This window comes from Loxodonta africana, chromosome 27 (assembly GCF_030014295.1).
Source record: "Loxodonta africana isolate mLoxAfr1 chromosome 27, mLoxAfr1.hap2, whole genome shotgun sequence".
NCBI classification, from domain to species: Eukaryota; Metazoa; Chordata; class Mammalia; order Proboscidea; family Elephantidae; genus Loxodonta; species Loxodonta africana.
Genome location: NC_087368.1, coordinates 15,067,227 through 15,083,086, shown reverse-complemented (window position 1 = coordinate 15,083,086; position 15,860 = coordinate 15,067,227). Strand labels below are relative to the sequence as shown.

General features: G+C 40.4%; 1 protein-coding gene across 4 annotated transcripts in view; it reads right to left on the bottom strand.

Moving 5' to 3' along the window:
• Positions 1-378: 378 nt before the first annotated feature.
• The window catches only part of OXNAD1 (oxidoreductase NAD binding domain containing 1), a 43,338-nt gene continuing 27,856 nt past the window's right edge, over positions 379-15,860 (bottom strand). For 2 of the 4 annotated variants that reach the window (XM_023554949.2, XM_010595568.3), the window contains 4 exons: positions 9,921-10,062; positions 4,724-4,966; positions 3,832-3,940; positions 412-2,951 (listed from right to left, as the gene is read on the bottom strand). In XM_023554949.2, coding sequence (XP_023410717.1) covers positions 2,797-2,951; positions 3,832-3,940; positions 4,724-4,966; positions 9,921-10,062 — 649 coding nt within the window. In that variant the 3' untranslated portion in view covers positions 412-2,796. Of the gene's footprint in view, positions 2,952-3,831; positions 3,941-4,723; positions 4,967-9,920; positions 10,063-15,860 lie in introns of all 4 variants that reach the window. The other 2 variants (XM_023554951.2, XM_003415739.4) reach the window with 2 other exon arrangements.

The window sequence follows — 15,860 nt, the reverse complement described above, 5'->3', positions numbered from 1 at the left end:
GGGGTTCTCTGTTGTGCTCCCTGTCAGGGCAGTCACTGGTTGTAGCCAGGCACCATCTAGTTCTTCTCGTCTCAGGATGATATAAGTCTCTAGTTCATGTGGCCCTTTCTGTCTCTTGGGCTCATACTTATCGTGTGACCTTGGTGTCCTTCATTCTCCTTTGATCCAGGTGGGTTGAGACCAATTGATGCATCTTAGATGGCCGCTTGTTAGCATTTAAGACCCCAGACACCACACTTCAAAGTGGGATGCAGAATCTTTTCTTAATAGAATTTATTTTGCCAATTGACTTAGAAGTCCCCTTAAGCCATAGTCCCCAAACCCCCGCCCTTGCTCCACTGACCTTTGAAGCATTCAGTTTATCCCGGAAACTTCTTTGCTTTTGGTCCAGTCCAGTTGAGCTGACCTTCCCTGTATTGAGTATTGTCCTTCCCTTCACCTAAAGTAGTTCTTGTCTACTAACTAATCAGTAAATAACCCTTTCCCACCCTCCTTCCCTCCCTCCTCTCGTAACCACAAAAGAATGTGTTCTTCTTGGTTTATACTATTTCTCAAGATCTTATAATAGTGGTCTTATACAATATTTGTCCTTTTGCATTTGACTGATTTCACTCAGCATAATGCCTTCCAGTTTCCTCCATGTTATGAAATGCTTCACAGGTTCATCACTTCTTTATCGATGCATAGTATTCCATTGTGTGAATATACCATAATTTATTTCACCATTCATCCGTTGATGGACACCTCGGTTGCTTCCAGCTTTTTGCTATTGTAAACAGAGCTGCAATAAACATGGGTGTGCATATATCTGTTCGAGTAAAGGCTCTTATTTCTCTAGGGTATATTCTGAGGAGTGGGATTTCTGGGTTGTATGGCAGTTCTAACTTTTTAAGAAAACGCCAGATAGATTTCCAAAGTGGTTGTACCATTTTACATTCCCACCAGCAGTGTATAAGAGTTCCAATCTCTCCGCAGCCTCTCCAACATTTGTGTTTTTTGGATTGATGCCAGCCTTGTCGGAGTGAGATGGAATCTCATCGCAGTTTTAATTTGCATTTCTCTAATGGCTAATGATCGAGAGCTTTTTTTCATGTGTCTGTTAGCTGCCTGAATAGCTTCTTTAGTGAAGTGTGTGTTCATATCCTTTGCCCACTTCTTGATTGGGTTGTTTGTCTTTTTGTGGTTGAGTTTTAACAGAATCATATAGATTTTAGAGATCAGACACTGGTCGGAGATGTCATAGCTGAAAATTCTTTCCCAGTCTGTAGGTGGTCTTTTTACTCATTTGGTGAAGTCTTTAGATGAGCATAGGTGTTTGATTTTTAGGAGCTCCGAGTTATCTGGTTTCTCTTTGTCATTTTTGGTAATGTTTTGTATTCTGTTTATGCCTTGTATTAGGGCTCCTAACATTGTCCCCATTTTTTCTTCCATGATCTTTATCGTTTCAGTCTTTATGTTTAGGTCTTTGATCCACTTGGAGTTAGTTTTTGTGCATGGTGTGAGGTATGGGTCCTGTTTCATTTTTTTGCAAATGGATATCCAGTTATGCCAGCACCATTCGTTAAAAAGACTCTCTTTTCCCCAATTAACTGACACTGGGCCTTTGTCAAATATCAGCTGCTGATATGTGGGTAGATTTATATCTGGGTTCTCAATTCTGTTCCATTGGTCTATGTGCCTGTTGTTGTACCAGTACCAGGCTGTTTTGACTACTGTGGCTGTATAATATGTTCTAAAATATACTTCTACATTTTTAAAGATCTAAACAAAGACAGACAAGAACTACAGTCTATAGTACTTTCCACCAGTTTCACTGAAGCATCCTTGGAGTGAGGCTCCCCCATTCTCTACCCACTCCGGGGACTGCCATCCCTCCACCCCAGACTTAGTAAGGAATTAGACGTTAGTTGCTTTCTTTCAGTCATTCAATAAATGTATGTCAAGCAGCTGCTGGTGCCAGCAACAACCCTGTAAAGAAATGAAATAAACGCAGAAAAGCAGGAATTGGAAACAGCTCTGTATCCCCTGATCAATCGTAAGAACATTTCTACAGCCAGCCAGTTAGGCCACTGAAGGCAGATTCAACACGGAGCACAAGAGTCGCCAACACCTTTGTCCCAAACAGGAACCCGTCTCCTATAGCGTTAAGGCAGGCAGCCATGACACAGGAAGGGTTTCCTTTGAGAAGAAATTATTCGGAATACATACCAACGATATTCATTATTAAGAAAGCAAATATGGTGGCTATTCAATTCCCGAAACCAGTTTTCCTAATTTTCCATTTTCAAGCCTAACTTGGATGGTCCAAAGGAGTAAGGCTACAAGCCATGCTAAGGTAAACTAAGACATTGAATTATAAAGAACTTTCAAAGTAAAACTATTGAGAATGTGTTTAAAAGATTTTATTGAACATAAGATATACAAGTTGCTGTCAAATAATTTAAAGAGAGCCTATATTTCACATACAAACCACATTTTCACATGATTTTTCCCCCTCAGGGCAAGAAAAATCTATATTGACCAATTCATGGTATATCATGAGATAATGGAAGTTATTAATAAAAGAAAGTCAATACAGTAAAAAATAGTTTAATCAATTCAGTCTTTATAAAAGGTTGATCTTTCAAGTCTGTCGGCTAACTTTTTCTTTTATTCTTCATTTGGTCACTTGGTTCACAGCCTTAAAAAATAAGACAACTCAAATACAGGTAAATTTTTCTTGCCCCAAATAGTTTAATATCTGTTACTGTCCTAAGTAGATCACACATCTTTCTCTTTTCTGCCTCTTCCCATTCGCTACCACCACTTCTCAAAGCAGATGTGTTCTTTGGGAACATGGCTGTTTTCTAGTTGCCTGGAGAAACAGTCCGTCATTGGAGGTGGGCCACATATATAGAACAAAGTCTCTTTTGAAATATGATCTCTTATCTCCTTCTCCATTATTCTTCCTTCTACCAAAAAACAGAATAAACACCAAATTAAGCCAGACATGTTTGTATTCTGACAGGAGGGAGAACTAACCACAACTCAGCAACAGTATATATTTTTATAAGTAACTCAAACTGAGTGAGTCTAGTTTTGAACCGTTCACAGGATGGCTCCTGTTGGCACCCGTGTTAGCGCACGGAGCCAAGACCCAGGTGGAGAGTTCATTCCCAGGTTTCCTAAACCTACGGCAAGAAAGTGGGAAGCTAATCCCAATATACTCTTCAGAAGGCCAGAGAGCATGCTCATCTTTGGTGGAGATTCAAAACTGCCTTCAACAAAGTAAACAAACAGTTTTGTAAAATTGGAAGCAGGGGAAACCACGAGCAATTTAAATTATCATCAATGGTAAATGGAATCGATTCAGCTAAGGTGAAACCACACATTCTCTGTACACACACTACAGTGATGACACAACCAGCCAAAACCCAAACCCAGTGCCGTCGAGTCAATTCTGACTCATAGCGACCCTATAGGACAGAGCAGAACTGCCCCATAGAGTTTCCAAGGAGCGCCTGGCGGATTCGAACTGCCAGCCCTTTGGTTAGCAGCCGTAGGATTTAACCACTATGCCATCAGGGTTTCCGTGATGACACAAAGGCCCCTTAAAAAATGAGAAAAATAAAATCTTAATATAAGCAGAGAAAATGTGTATATAATAAGTAAATCCCACTAAACCTCTATTTTTCCATGATGAATCATCTCTCAATTTCCCAGGTAGTAACATTCCCAGCCAGCAACTCCCAATAAAAAAAATAAAATAAAATAAACCATCTAAACTCAACCAACTGGCATGTCCACCAAATAACTGCATGGAGATGGATAAAATATCTGTAGGGGACTCACCCGTGATGTATGGCTGGAGTTCTGTGCTGATTTGTGTAGTCTGTTTCGTAACATGCAAACTGCATGCGATCTTCTCAGGAAATTCATTTACTAAATCGAGAATATTTTTCTGGAATGTCAAACATATTTGGTCACACTACAATTTAAAAGAATCAAAACAGATGTGCACAACCACTGACGCCGAACCTCAACTCCCATTCAGCATCGTCTGCCACTCTTGCTCTCTACTTAGAGACCGTCTGCAGCTTCGCAGGCCACAGCATTCAGAGCACTGAGGGCTATTTGGTTTTAATTGAAATCTGAATATGCTAACAAGCATATTACTAACTCTCCGGGAGATTTTTCTTTTTTCCTTTTTCTTAAGCGTTGGCAATTCAGCAGCGGTTTCACTGACCACAGTGGTCTTTTTACTGTTTCTGTTCTTTTGTTCCTGTTCTTGCAGCTGCAAAGCAATCCAGAGTGAAAACCTTCTCCATCAAAAGTACTTAGTTTCAGCAGATGCAGCTGAGGGGGGTTTCATTTACCCAGCTGGGTCCAAACTCTCCACATCTCACCTACTCCTGGGACAAAGGAGCCCACCAGTAGTTGTCCTGAGTCTTCAGGGAATCTCAGGGCCACGGTGAGTTTTCTGTTCCTACACCTCCAGGTTCAAGCCCACCGAGTCCACCCTATCCTGTCACTTGGCTGCAAGCCTCCTCACCACGAGCTCTTTTAATTGTCCTATGTAAGATGTGATGGGTAATTCTTATTTGAACATGATTAAGCACTGTTAAGAGAAACAACGCTTGATTAAAAAGAAAACAGAGCTGACATGAAAAAGTTTTGTGGACAGTTAATACCGTTATACAAGTCTGCTTACAGCAAGCTATGAAACATACATTCCCCTCCTTACCTTAAACAGGAGTTCGCTGGTGTTTCTGGCACTGTAGAATAGTTTTATTGTTCCTATCTCGTATCCACTTCCTTTGTTAGCCCGCTCTCTGAGGAGATCTGCTGCGTGCCGCAGGATGGAAAGCAGGGGGTTAATTCCTACTCCTCCTGCAATCAACACGAGGTTTCTAGAAGCATCTGTGGGCTGAGGGTCAAAGAAGAACTCTCCACCCACTCTCAGGGCCACTTCAGAGTCAAGTGCACACTAAGGCAGGAAAGAAAAGATCCCTTAGTCTTTTCTCCACAGTGCATATCATCAACCAAATATGATTCTTTAATAATGGGTCTACCTCCTGCATTTTTATCAGTATTTAGGCTTTAGGGCTGTTTTTACACCCTGCTCCCCACTGTCCCTGGGCCCGGTGAATGGATTCTACTTGTCTACTATACAGGCCATTTGCTTCCCCACCTTCCTGATCCACACTGCACTGCCACCACAGTACTGACAGAAGGAGACGCGCTTCAGTGATTCCGCCGTTCGTTAACTCCTTGGGTAATGAACTGGGTTGCTGAAAGAAGCAACAGACTCTGGCAGGGGACGGCTCTGAACTTTATCTGAGTGGTGCTCCTGTGTTCTGATAAAAGCCATGGATGCTGTGGGAGCTGAGAGGCAGCGTGGGCAAGTGTCCTACACTGTGGCTGCCTGGGCTCCTTAAGGCTGAGGAGTGTGAGCACCTGAACCCCTCCTGATCCCCCGCCGCAACCTCAGAGCAGACCTGTTCTCAGGCTGACATAAGCACTACAACGCCGCGAGCCACCCCGGGGCAGCAACAACAGGCCACGGGAGCTCCATGCTAGGGTGCAAGTATTGTGTCTATCTCCCAGGGAAAAAGCATTTACGGTTTTGGCATTTGTTACGTTAACTATGAATTTCATTTCAGGATAGTTCTAAAGAGGAGCACTGGATCTAACAGAGTTAAGAACCCCTAGTTTGGAGGAAAAGGCACTACTAATTCAGGAGCCAAAAGACAATTTTAATCATAGCTCCATTACTAATTATCCCTATGAAATCCAGCAAGTTCCTTAATTTCTCGGAACCTCTGCTGCCACGTCTGTAAAATGAGTAACAGCACCTCTCCTGCCTACCTCAGAGTGCTGTTGCGGGCATCAAATGGCACACTGTGGGGGAGAAGGGGAAGCTCTTGCCAACAGAAAGCTCTATACAACAGAGTATTTTGGTCACTGCAACCGTCATGGAAGAAAAAGCACTGAGGGTGCCTGCTTCCTTCTTCCCTGTCACTAAAAACGGAATCCAGGAATATTAAGGATGTAAGTTTGATTCCATTGTTCCTGACACAAATCAACTCAATAAACTCCTTCCTAGGAAGTTACAACGTATCACAGGCTTTTGTGGGCCAAGGCCTTAACCTCTGCACCTTGGCACCCCACATGACAGGTGAACAGGAAGTACTTTTTGACATGAATTTCGTCTGGGGCTCTACAACTTGAAAGAAGAGTTATACTGAGAGAAAATCTAAGAAAGAAAGAAAAGTTACACGAATTCACAAAACAAGCCTCTTTTGTTAAAGAACTGCTAAGTAAATGAAAATCCTTTTTCTGAGGGAAAAATACATAGGAGATTTTTACAATGAAGGATGGGTAACTGGGTTTTCATTTTTGACAAAAGAAATTAGCAGCAGGGGCATTCTGTTAGGAATAACTAAAATCTAGGAATTGCTACACTGGCTACCAAAGTGTCTTAAAACGTTCCTTCCTTTCAAGTCTCTGAAATAGAATCTAAGATACAAGAAGCTCTGCCTAACCCTGACAATGGATTTAACCTCCCTGTATCCTCTCCTGCCCTCTCTCGTTTGCCTACACTTCTCCATCTGTAAGAATCTAAGAGACTGAGAAATGAGAGAGAAATAATTTTCTCCAGTGGTCGTCTCTGGCATGCTCAGGAACGACAACAACGGAGGCCTTAAGGTTATTGTTTTTAGAAACCAGAGTATTTTCAACCCTAAAGTTGGCAAGAAAATGTGCCTCAGGGAAAGATAATACTCAAGAAGCCTGTCGTTTCCTTAGCGACAAAATAATCTTCCGTAGATCTATCTTCAAATTCGCTAGCATCTGGAAAGAATCAAAAGCCACCTTTGTCTTTTGTTGATCAATAAAACTACCAGGGCAGCATGAAGACACGGCTCAAACGACTGCACAGTATAATGTATAAGTGACTAGAAGGACATTACCTCCAATTACACAGCAATGTATCTAATTTGAGTATAGATTTTCTACTTGTGAAACAGACAACCTTTCCACAGTGACTGCAGGCCAGCACACAATAGCTGTCTACAACCCTTTACCCTGGCAGGAGCTTGAGCCAAAGCAGATAAAGTAAAGGAAGAAGTTTATGGCATTTTATTCCGTGAACCAACAGAGCAGCCTGCTGCCACCCGGCTGCTCACGTGTCTCCTTTGTCCACTCTAATAGCTTAATAAGACAAATCCTCAGGAGGAAAATAGCCACCTGAGAATGGTTCCAAGAAAAATCTGACTTCATAAAGGCTGTTGGCAACTCCCACTGGGCAGTGTAGCGCAGGCACTACAATTAGTATGTGCATTCAAGCAACGCCACTTTGAGATTTTCTACAGCTTTTAAGAATAATTCCTTCATTGAAATGCCAATGAGGCATGAAACCAAGCAGGGAGCTGTGGACCAGGACCAGGTCAGGTCATGTGGGAGGCTGAGGGCAGCTGAAGAGGGCACGTGGCAGTAGAGATGTGACGGCTAGGCTCACTTGAACCTGTGCTGAAGGCTGAGCGCGGGGCATGTGGACGCCTCACTGTCCCAGCCCAAACCGCATGTTTTAGAGACTCAGAAAACAGTCTAGAGACAGTAATGGGTAGAAAATCCACATAGAGTCTAAAAAGGAATGAGGCAGCTGAGGTCATACGTAAGGAGAGACTCAGAAGGTTGGAGGGTAAAAATGTGACTGGCTATATTTAAAATGGAGATGCCAAGGTAACCACCCAGGGGTTATCCTGAACAGATACACCTTGACAAGTACAGTACAAGAAGAATTTTTTTTTATATATACTCCTACAGATTTTTAAAATTTTTATTAAAATACAGTAAAATTGACTTTTTTCCTTTGGTGTACAATTTCACTAATTTTTAAAACATACATGGATCCATGTAACTACAGCTGTCTTAGGCTGGGTTAACAGTGTCTTCTGGAGAGCAAAAGTTTTTAACTTTGATGAAGTCCTATATATCAATTTTTCTTTTATGGCTCTTGCTTCTGGTGTCGTGTATAAGAACTCTTTGTCTAGCCCCAGTTGTGAAGATTTTCTGTCTTCTTTTAAACATTTCTAGTTTCACACTTTACATTTAGATCTGTGGTCCATTTTGAGTTAGTTTTTGTATACAGCATGAGATTTAGGTCTAAGTTCTTTATTTTGCTTTTGGATGTACAATTGTTCCAATATTATCTGTTAAAATGGCTATTTTTTTTCCATTAATTTTCTTTAGCACCTCTGTCAAAAATCAAACTGCCATATTTTTGTTGATTTATTTCTGAACTCTTACTCTGTTCCACTGATCCAGGCGTCTATCCCTTCACCAGTACCACGGTTTTGATTACTGTAGCTTTGTTTTAAGGTCTTAAAATTGAGTAATGTGAGTCCTCCCAATTTTTCAAATTGTTTTAGCTTTTCAGTTCCTTTACCTTTCCACATAAATTTTAGAATCATCTTATCTACATGGTTTTTGTACATGTACAAAGACTACTGCTGAGATTTTGATTAGTGTTATGTTAAATCCATCAATCAACTTGAGGATAACTCACTTCTTTACTATGAGACTTTCAATCTATGAACACAGGCAAGATCCATTTATTTGAGTCTTCTTTCATGAGATTGAGATAAGTTTTGTTTTTTTTTGGACCAACTATTTGCAAGAAGATTCCATATGAAGGGAGGGGGGCGGGGGCGGGGACGGGTCAGAATAGTGTCCTGAGCTTGCTGGTTTTCGTAACACAAAAGTTCTCTTCAGCCACTATGAAGACATATTGCTTCCCACAAGCACCGCCTGTCTGTGTGATTCTTCGTGGACACTGCCTCCTGAGGGAACCTAACCACGCTGAGGTGGGACATCTGTGGCCACTCATTCAGCCCTGTTTCCACACCCTCTTTTGCGGATCAGCGCTACAGTTTTTGTCCCCCAGCCGCCAGGATGTATTCTCACCTGTGCTGAGATCTGCTACTACTGGGCTTTCTCCCGTACTTATTACCAAGTGGCTCCTACATAAGCACAACTATTCCCTGGAACACTGGCATCTGTTTCCGAGTTCTGCCTAAAATAAAAACTGAAGTTTCTGTTTTCTGTTTTCTTTTGTTGATTTGGTATGATTTCCAGGAAAAGAACAGAAAAATGCTGAGTTCACGAAGCCATATTGGTAATGGTTCATGCCTTCTTGGTAAAGACGATAAGAAATGCCTGGGATGGAGCAGAGGTCACTGGTAGATACAGAAGACATACTCCAGAAGTGAAAGGGATGGCGGTAAAAAGGAAGCAAAGGTCTCCAAGCAGAATGTTCTGAGCCCATTCTTTGTTATTCTAGTTCTGGTGGGTGATGATAGGCTGCCTGTCTACAGTTGTGCTGTGATCTGAGGTGAAGCGTGAGTTATGAGCAGCAGTAAATGCGGATTCCCTCTCAGAATCCCTCACAGAGTGCTCTCCAGGGACTAAAATGGACAGGCAACGACATCACAGATTTAGCAGTGCTTAGCTCCAGGCTCCAGTAGTACTATGGAATCAGAGATATTCCCATGCAAAATAATGACAGAATGGTAATTTAATTCCCTTCACTTAGGATTGCTAGGATGAAATAATCTGATTTATAGATTTACCATTTACATGACCTACAAAGGGCCAATTTTTAAAAACTCGCATATAACATAAAATGCTTTAATTCTATTTAATTCTGGTGATCCAGAAGACAATTCCAGATCCCACATTACCTATAAGTCATCCTTAATATATCAAAAAGATTCTGCTTCTTTGACTCTTCTGGAATCTGGATGTAGGGGAGCGATTTGTGAACACGTAGCCTTTTCACTCAAGCCTAGGTTTCTCAGGTGGATCAAGTGAGCTGAGCACACATTTTGTGGGACGCAGAGATGGCCAGATCTCCGAGTCTAAGCAGGCAGTTTGCTCACCTGATTGTGAATCCAGAGGGCAGGAGGGTGGTTTGTGTATTTCACTGCCAATTCTATTATTCTCTCTTGTTCTAGCAGTCTGGGGCTAGAGCATATTGAGAACCCACCAACCACAGAGACTCCTGGGATAAAGAAATCAACCCTAAAAGAAAAGGCAAATAAATGATTACTGGTGAAGCAATTTTAAAAACAGGCAACTTGTTAAACAAAATTGACAAACCTTTAGTTAGGCTGATCAAGAAAAAAAGACAGACAAATTACTAAAATCAGGAATGAAAGAACAGCCATCACTATCAAATTTAAAAAATAAAAAAGATTTTAAGGGACTTCTATAAACAACTGTATGTCAACACAGTAGATAACCTAGATAAAATGGACACATTCCAAGAAAGACACAAACTAGCAACATTAACTCAAGATGAAAGAGAAAACTTGAATAGACCTATAGGTTGTAAAAGGATTGAATTCATAATTTTAAAACTTCTCATAAAAAAAGGCACAGGCCTAAATAAGTTCACTGGTGAATTCTACCAAACATTTAAGAAATTAATATTAAAAGCCACCTATGAAAAACCCACTGCTGACATACTTCATGGTAAAAAATCGAATGCTTTCTTCCTATGAACAGGAACAAGACAAGAATGTCTGTTTTTGCCACTTCTATTCGACAATGTACTAGAGGTTCTAGCCATGGCAATTAGGTGAGAAGAAGAAATAAAAGGTATCCACATTGGAAAGGAAGAAGTAAACAATCTGTATATGCAGATCACATAATCTTACACAGCAAAAAATCTAAGGAATATGCTAAAAAACTATTAGAACTAATAAACTAGTTCAGCAAGGTTGCAGGACACAAGATCAATACACAAAATTAATTGCACTTCTACAAACTATCAATGCACAATTCAAAAATGAAATTAAGAAAGCAATTCTACTTCAAATAGCCTAAAAAAAGAATTAAATACTTGGGCATAAATTTGACAAAAGAAGCATAAGACTTATAAACTGAAAACTATGAAACATTGGTGAAAAAAATTACAGGTGATATAAATAAATGGAAAAACATCCCATGTTCCTGGATTGGAAGACAGTATTGGAAGATGGCAATATTTCCCAAAGGGATCTATAGATTCAGTCAATACCTATCAAAATCCCAGTTGCCTTCTTTACAGAAACTGACAAATTGATCCTAAAATTCATATGGAAATTTAAGGGACTCGATGGCACGGGTTTAGAACTGTCAAAATAACCCTGAAGAAGAACAAGCTTAGAGGACTCACGCTTCCTGACTTCAAAACTTACTGAAGAGCTACAGTAATCAAAACACTGTGATACTGGCATAAGGGCAGACACATAGACCAATGGAATAGAACTGAGAGTTCAGAAATAAACCCTGACACATTTATGGTCAATTGATTTTCAACAAAGATGCAAAGTTAATTCAATGAGAGAAGAACAATCTTTTCAACAAACGGTGCTGGGATAACTGAATATCCATGTGCGTAAGAATGAAGATGGACCCGTACCTCATTATCACATAAAAAAGTAACTCAAAGTAGATCATACACTTAAATACAAGAGCTAAAACTACTATAAACTAAGAAAAAAACAGGAGTAAATCTTCCTGACTTTGTGTTATCAATAGTTTCTTAGATATGACACCAAAAGGACAAGTGACCAAAAAAAAAAAAAAAAATAGAGAAACCAGATTTCATCAATATTAAAAACTTTGTGCTGCAAATGACACCACCAAGAAAGTGAAAAGACACCCACAGAACGGTAAAATATTTGCAAATCATGTATTTGGTGAGGGACTTATACCTACACTATATAAAAAACTCTTTTATCTTCAATAATAAAAAGGCAATGGATGTGAACAGACATTTCTCAAAAGAAGATAGATATATAAATGGCCAATAAGCAGAAGAGATGTTCAACATCATTAATTATTATGGAAATGCAAATCGAAACCACAACAAGCTACTATTTCATACCCACTAGAATGGTAGAAACAACAGCAAGTGTTGGCGAAGATGTGAAGGAATTAAAACCTTCATACACTGCTGGTGGGAACGTAAAATGGTGCAGGCAGTTTGGAAAACAGTTTGGCAATATCTGAGAAGGTTAAAGATAGTTACCAGAACAACTAGATAGTGCCTGGCTACCACCACTGACTGCTCTGATAGGGATCACAATCGAGGGTCCCAGACAGAGCTGGAGAAAAATGTAGAACAAAATTCCAACTCAAAAAGAAAGACCAGACTTGCTGGCCTGACAGATACTGGAGAGACCCTGAGAGTAGGGCTCCCGGACACCCTTTCAGCTCAGTAATAAGGGCACTCTTGAGGTTCACCCTTCAGCCAAAGATTGAACAGTCCCATGGAACAAAACAAGACTAAAGGGGTGCACCTGGACTGGAAGGTAGGAGGGAATAGGATAGCTGGTAATAGGGAACCCAGGGTTGAGAAGGGAGAGTGTTGAAATGTCGTGGGGTTGTTAACCAATGTCATACAATGTGTGTACTGTTTGATGAGAAACTAGTTTGTTCTATAAACCTTCATGTAAAGTTCTATTTAAAAAAAAAAAAAGATAGTTACCAGAAATTCCACACCTAGGTATACACTCAAGAAAAATGAAAACCTATGTGTACTCAAAGACGTGTATGCAAATGTTCACAGCAGCATTACTGATATAAGAATCAAAAAGTGGAAGCAGCCTAAATGTCCATCAGCTGAAGAATGGATAAACAAATGAGGTATATACACACAATGGAACGAAATACTGATACATGCTACAACACAGATGAACCTTTAAAACATTGTATTAAGTAAAACAAGCCAGTTGCAAAAAAGGGCACATATTGTATGATTTCATTTATATGAAATTTCCAGAACAGGCAAATCTATAGAGACATAAAGTAGACTAGTTGCCTAAAGGTGAGGAGGTAAGGAGTTACCGATAATGGGTACAGGGTTTCTTTACAGAATGATGAAAATGCTCCAAAATTTGATTGTACTGAATTGTACACCTTAAATATGTTAATTTTATGATATGTGCATTATATCTTAATTTCATAACCCATTGCCTTCGAGTCATTTCCGACTCATAGCAACCCTTCAGGACAGAGCAGAACTGTTCCATAGGGTTTCCAAGGCTGTAATCTTTATGGAAGCAGACTGCCACATATTTCTCCTGAAGAGTGATCGGTGGGTTAGAACCACCAACCTTTCAGTTAGCAGCTGAGCACTTTAAAACTATTTAAAAGAAAGAAGTGCAAATAAGGGAGTCGGGGGAGAGGAAGGACAACAATACTCTGTCACTGGCAGTCACCAAATTGAACAGGCTGATGTGGCCTTCTAGGTTCCTAAAGTCTCATCCTGTTTCCTTCTTTCTTTTAACCACACTCCTGTAGTGTAGAGTGTTTGGTTTCAAAACCAAAAAAAAAAAAAAAAAAAAACAGTTGCTATCGAGTTGATTCCAACTCATAACTCATAGCAACCCTATAATTTCAAGTCTTCATCAATCCTTGATGGCGATTCTAGGAATTGCAACAAACCCAGTCACATACCAAGGAAAGAAAAATTATTAGACTCTAGGACCACAAAAAATTCTCATCTTCATACCTAGGAAACTCAAATATCCACTCCAGGTGTGTGTCTGCCATCAAAGCGCAAAAAAGGATCATTTTCTCCAGTTGTTTTCCTACCCACAGTCTTACAGGAAAAGCACAAGATGTTCTCTACTGATTTGAACTATCTAATCTATGGCCTGAAGTAGCCAACCCTTTTTTTAACAGTGTTTAAAAAAAAGGCCAGTTACGGATTGCAGCGCTCCAGAAGAGTCCTGTGACAGTTAAGGTTATGTGTCAACTTGGCTACGCCATGAATTCTCAGTGGTTTGGCGGACATTATATAATCATCCTCCATTTTGTGATCTGATGTGAGCAGCCAATCAGTTGAAAGAGGAGTTTCCTTGGGGGTGTGGCCTAATTCAAAATACATGGATGTTCTGGCAAAGCTCGCCCTCTCTGGATCCTGCATCCAACTCGTCATCCTCTGACCTCCGTTCTTGGGATATGAGCCAGTAGTCTGTTGTCCAACCTACCGATTTTGGGTTCGTCAGCCCCTATAACCATGTGAGTCAGAAGAAACCTCCACCCTGATGTTCCACGGATTTGGGACTTGCCAGCCTCTACAAATGTGTGAGCCATTTCCTTGAATAAATCTCTCTCTCTCTATATACTCACCACTAGTTTTGCTCTTCTATAGAACCCAGCCTAAGACAGGTCCCCAGCCTATTTCTGACTATTTTTCACTTGACACTTTTCCATGAATACTTTAATTGCCCTTTAATTTCAGACAAGATAAAATTTTAAAACAGACTATTAACATTAACACTGTCACTCTCTGATAAAACAGGAGGTACAGAGCACCTCCACTGTTTCCATGTTTAAAAAATAAATCAATCAATGAACTACTATATTTCTGCTTCATCCCCTGAACTCTAGCACCCTCTGCTGATACAATGCCGAGAAAGAACATTCTTTCAGGCAAGCGTACAGATCTTTCCTTTACTAAGTGTAAAGCTACCTTTGGAATAAGGGAATCCCTCACTAAGAGAAACAGCACGATTCAAATGACATAAATACCCTATCTGAATGAATTTAAGAAAATATGCATGATACATATTTAATAAAACAGCTCTCCAAGAAGGAGTTAAGGTTAAACACATACACACACACAACTTTAAAAAGGCCCTTTGCAGCATTAGTGTTCTTGGAGCCCTGAGCTGAGGCACCTACTATACCCCAGATGAAGTGAGAATATGCAGAACTGTGAGTAGGAGCCTAGGTCCATAGTGAAGCAGACACATCCATACAAAACATCTCTGTCCCATCTACAGATGTAGCCCCAGTGCCCCAGCACGTGGCAGACATGCAAACTGAGGTTCAATGATGATGCTATACCATGAGATCCCACATGCTTTAATCCTTGGCTACAGTACTCAGAGTCCCTCAGTCATTCACTTGTGCAAACTCTATACAGAGCACATGCCTACCATGTACAGGCACTGTGGAAGTAGTGAGAGGTACAAAGATGCAAGTGTGTCTTGGTTCCTGCTCTCAATAAGCTCAGTCTAATGGGAGGGAAATTAACAGATAGATACAATTTGACGATCTATATAAAATCTACAACTTCTTGCAGTCTGAAATTGATCAAATGTGCAATCAGGATGTATTGATAAGTACTGGTGACTGGAATGCAAAAGTTGGAAACAAAGAAGGATCGGTAGTTGGAAAATATGGCCTTGGTGATAGAAATGATGCCGGAGATCGCATGACAGAATTGTGCAAGACCAACGACTTCTTCATTGCAAACACCTCTGCAACATAAACAGCGACTATACACGTGGACCTCGCCAGATGGAATACACAGGAATCAAATCAACTACATTTGTACAAAGAGACCATGGAAAACCTCAACATCATCAGTCAGAACAAGGCCAGGGGCCAAGTGTGGAACAGGCCATCAACTGCTCACATGCAAGTCCAAGCTGATGCTGAAGAAAATTAGAACAAGTCCACGAGAGCAAAAGAATGACCTTGAGTATATCCTACCTGAATTTAGAGACCATCTCAAGAATAGATTTGGCACGCTGAACACTAATGACTGAAGACCAGATGAGTTGTGGAATGACATCAAGGGCATCATACATGAAGCAAGCAAGAGGTCATTAAAAAGACAGGAAAGAAAGAAAAATGGATGTCAAAAGAGACTCTGAAACTTACTCTTAAATGTCAAGTAGCTAAAGCAACAGAAGAAATGATGAAGTAAAACATTTGAACAGAAGATTTCAAAGGGGGGGCTCAAGAAGACAAAGGGAAGTATTATCATGATGTGTGCAAAGACCTGGAGTTAGAAAACCAAAAGGGAAGAACAC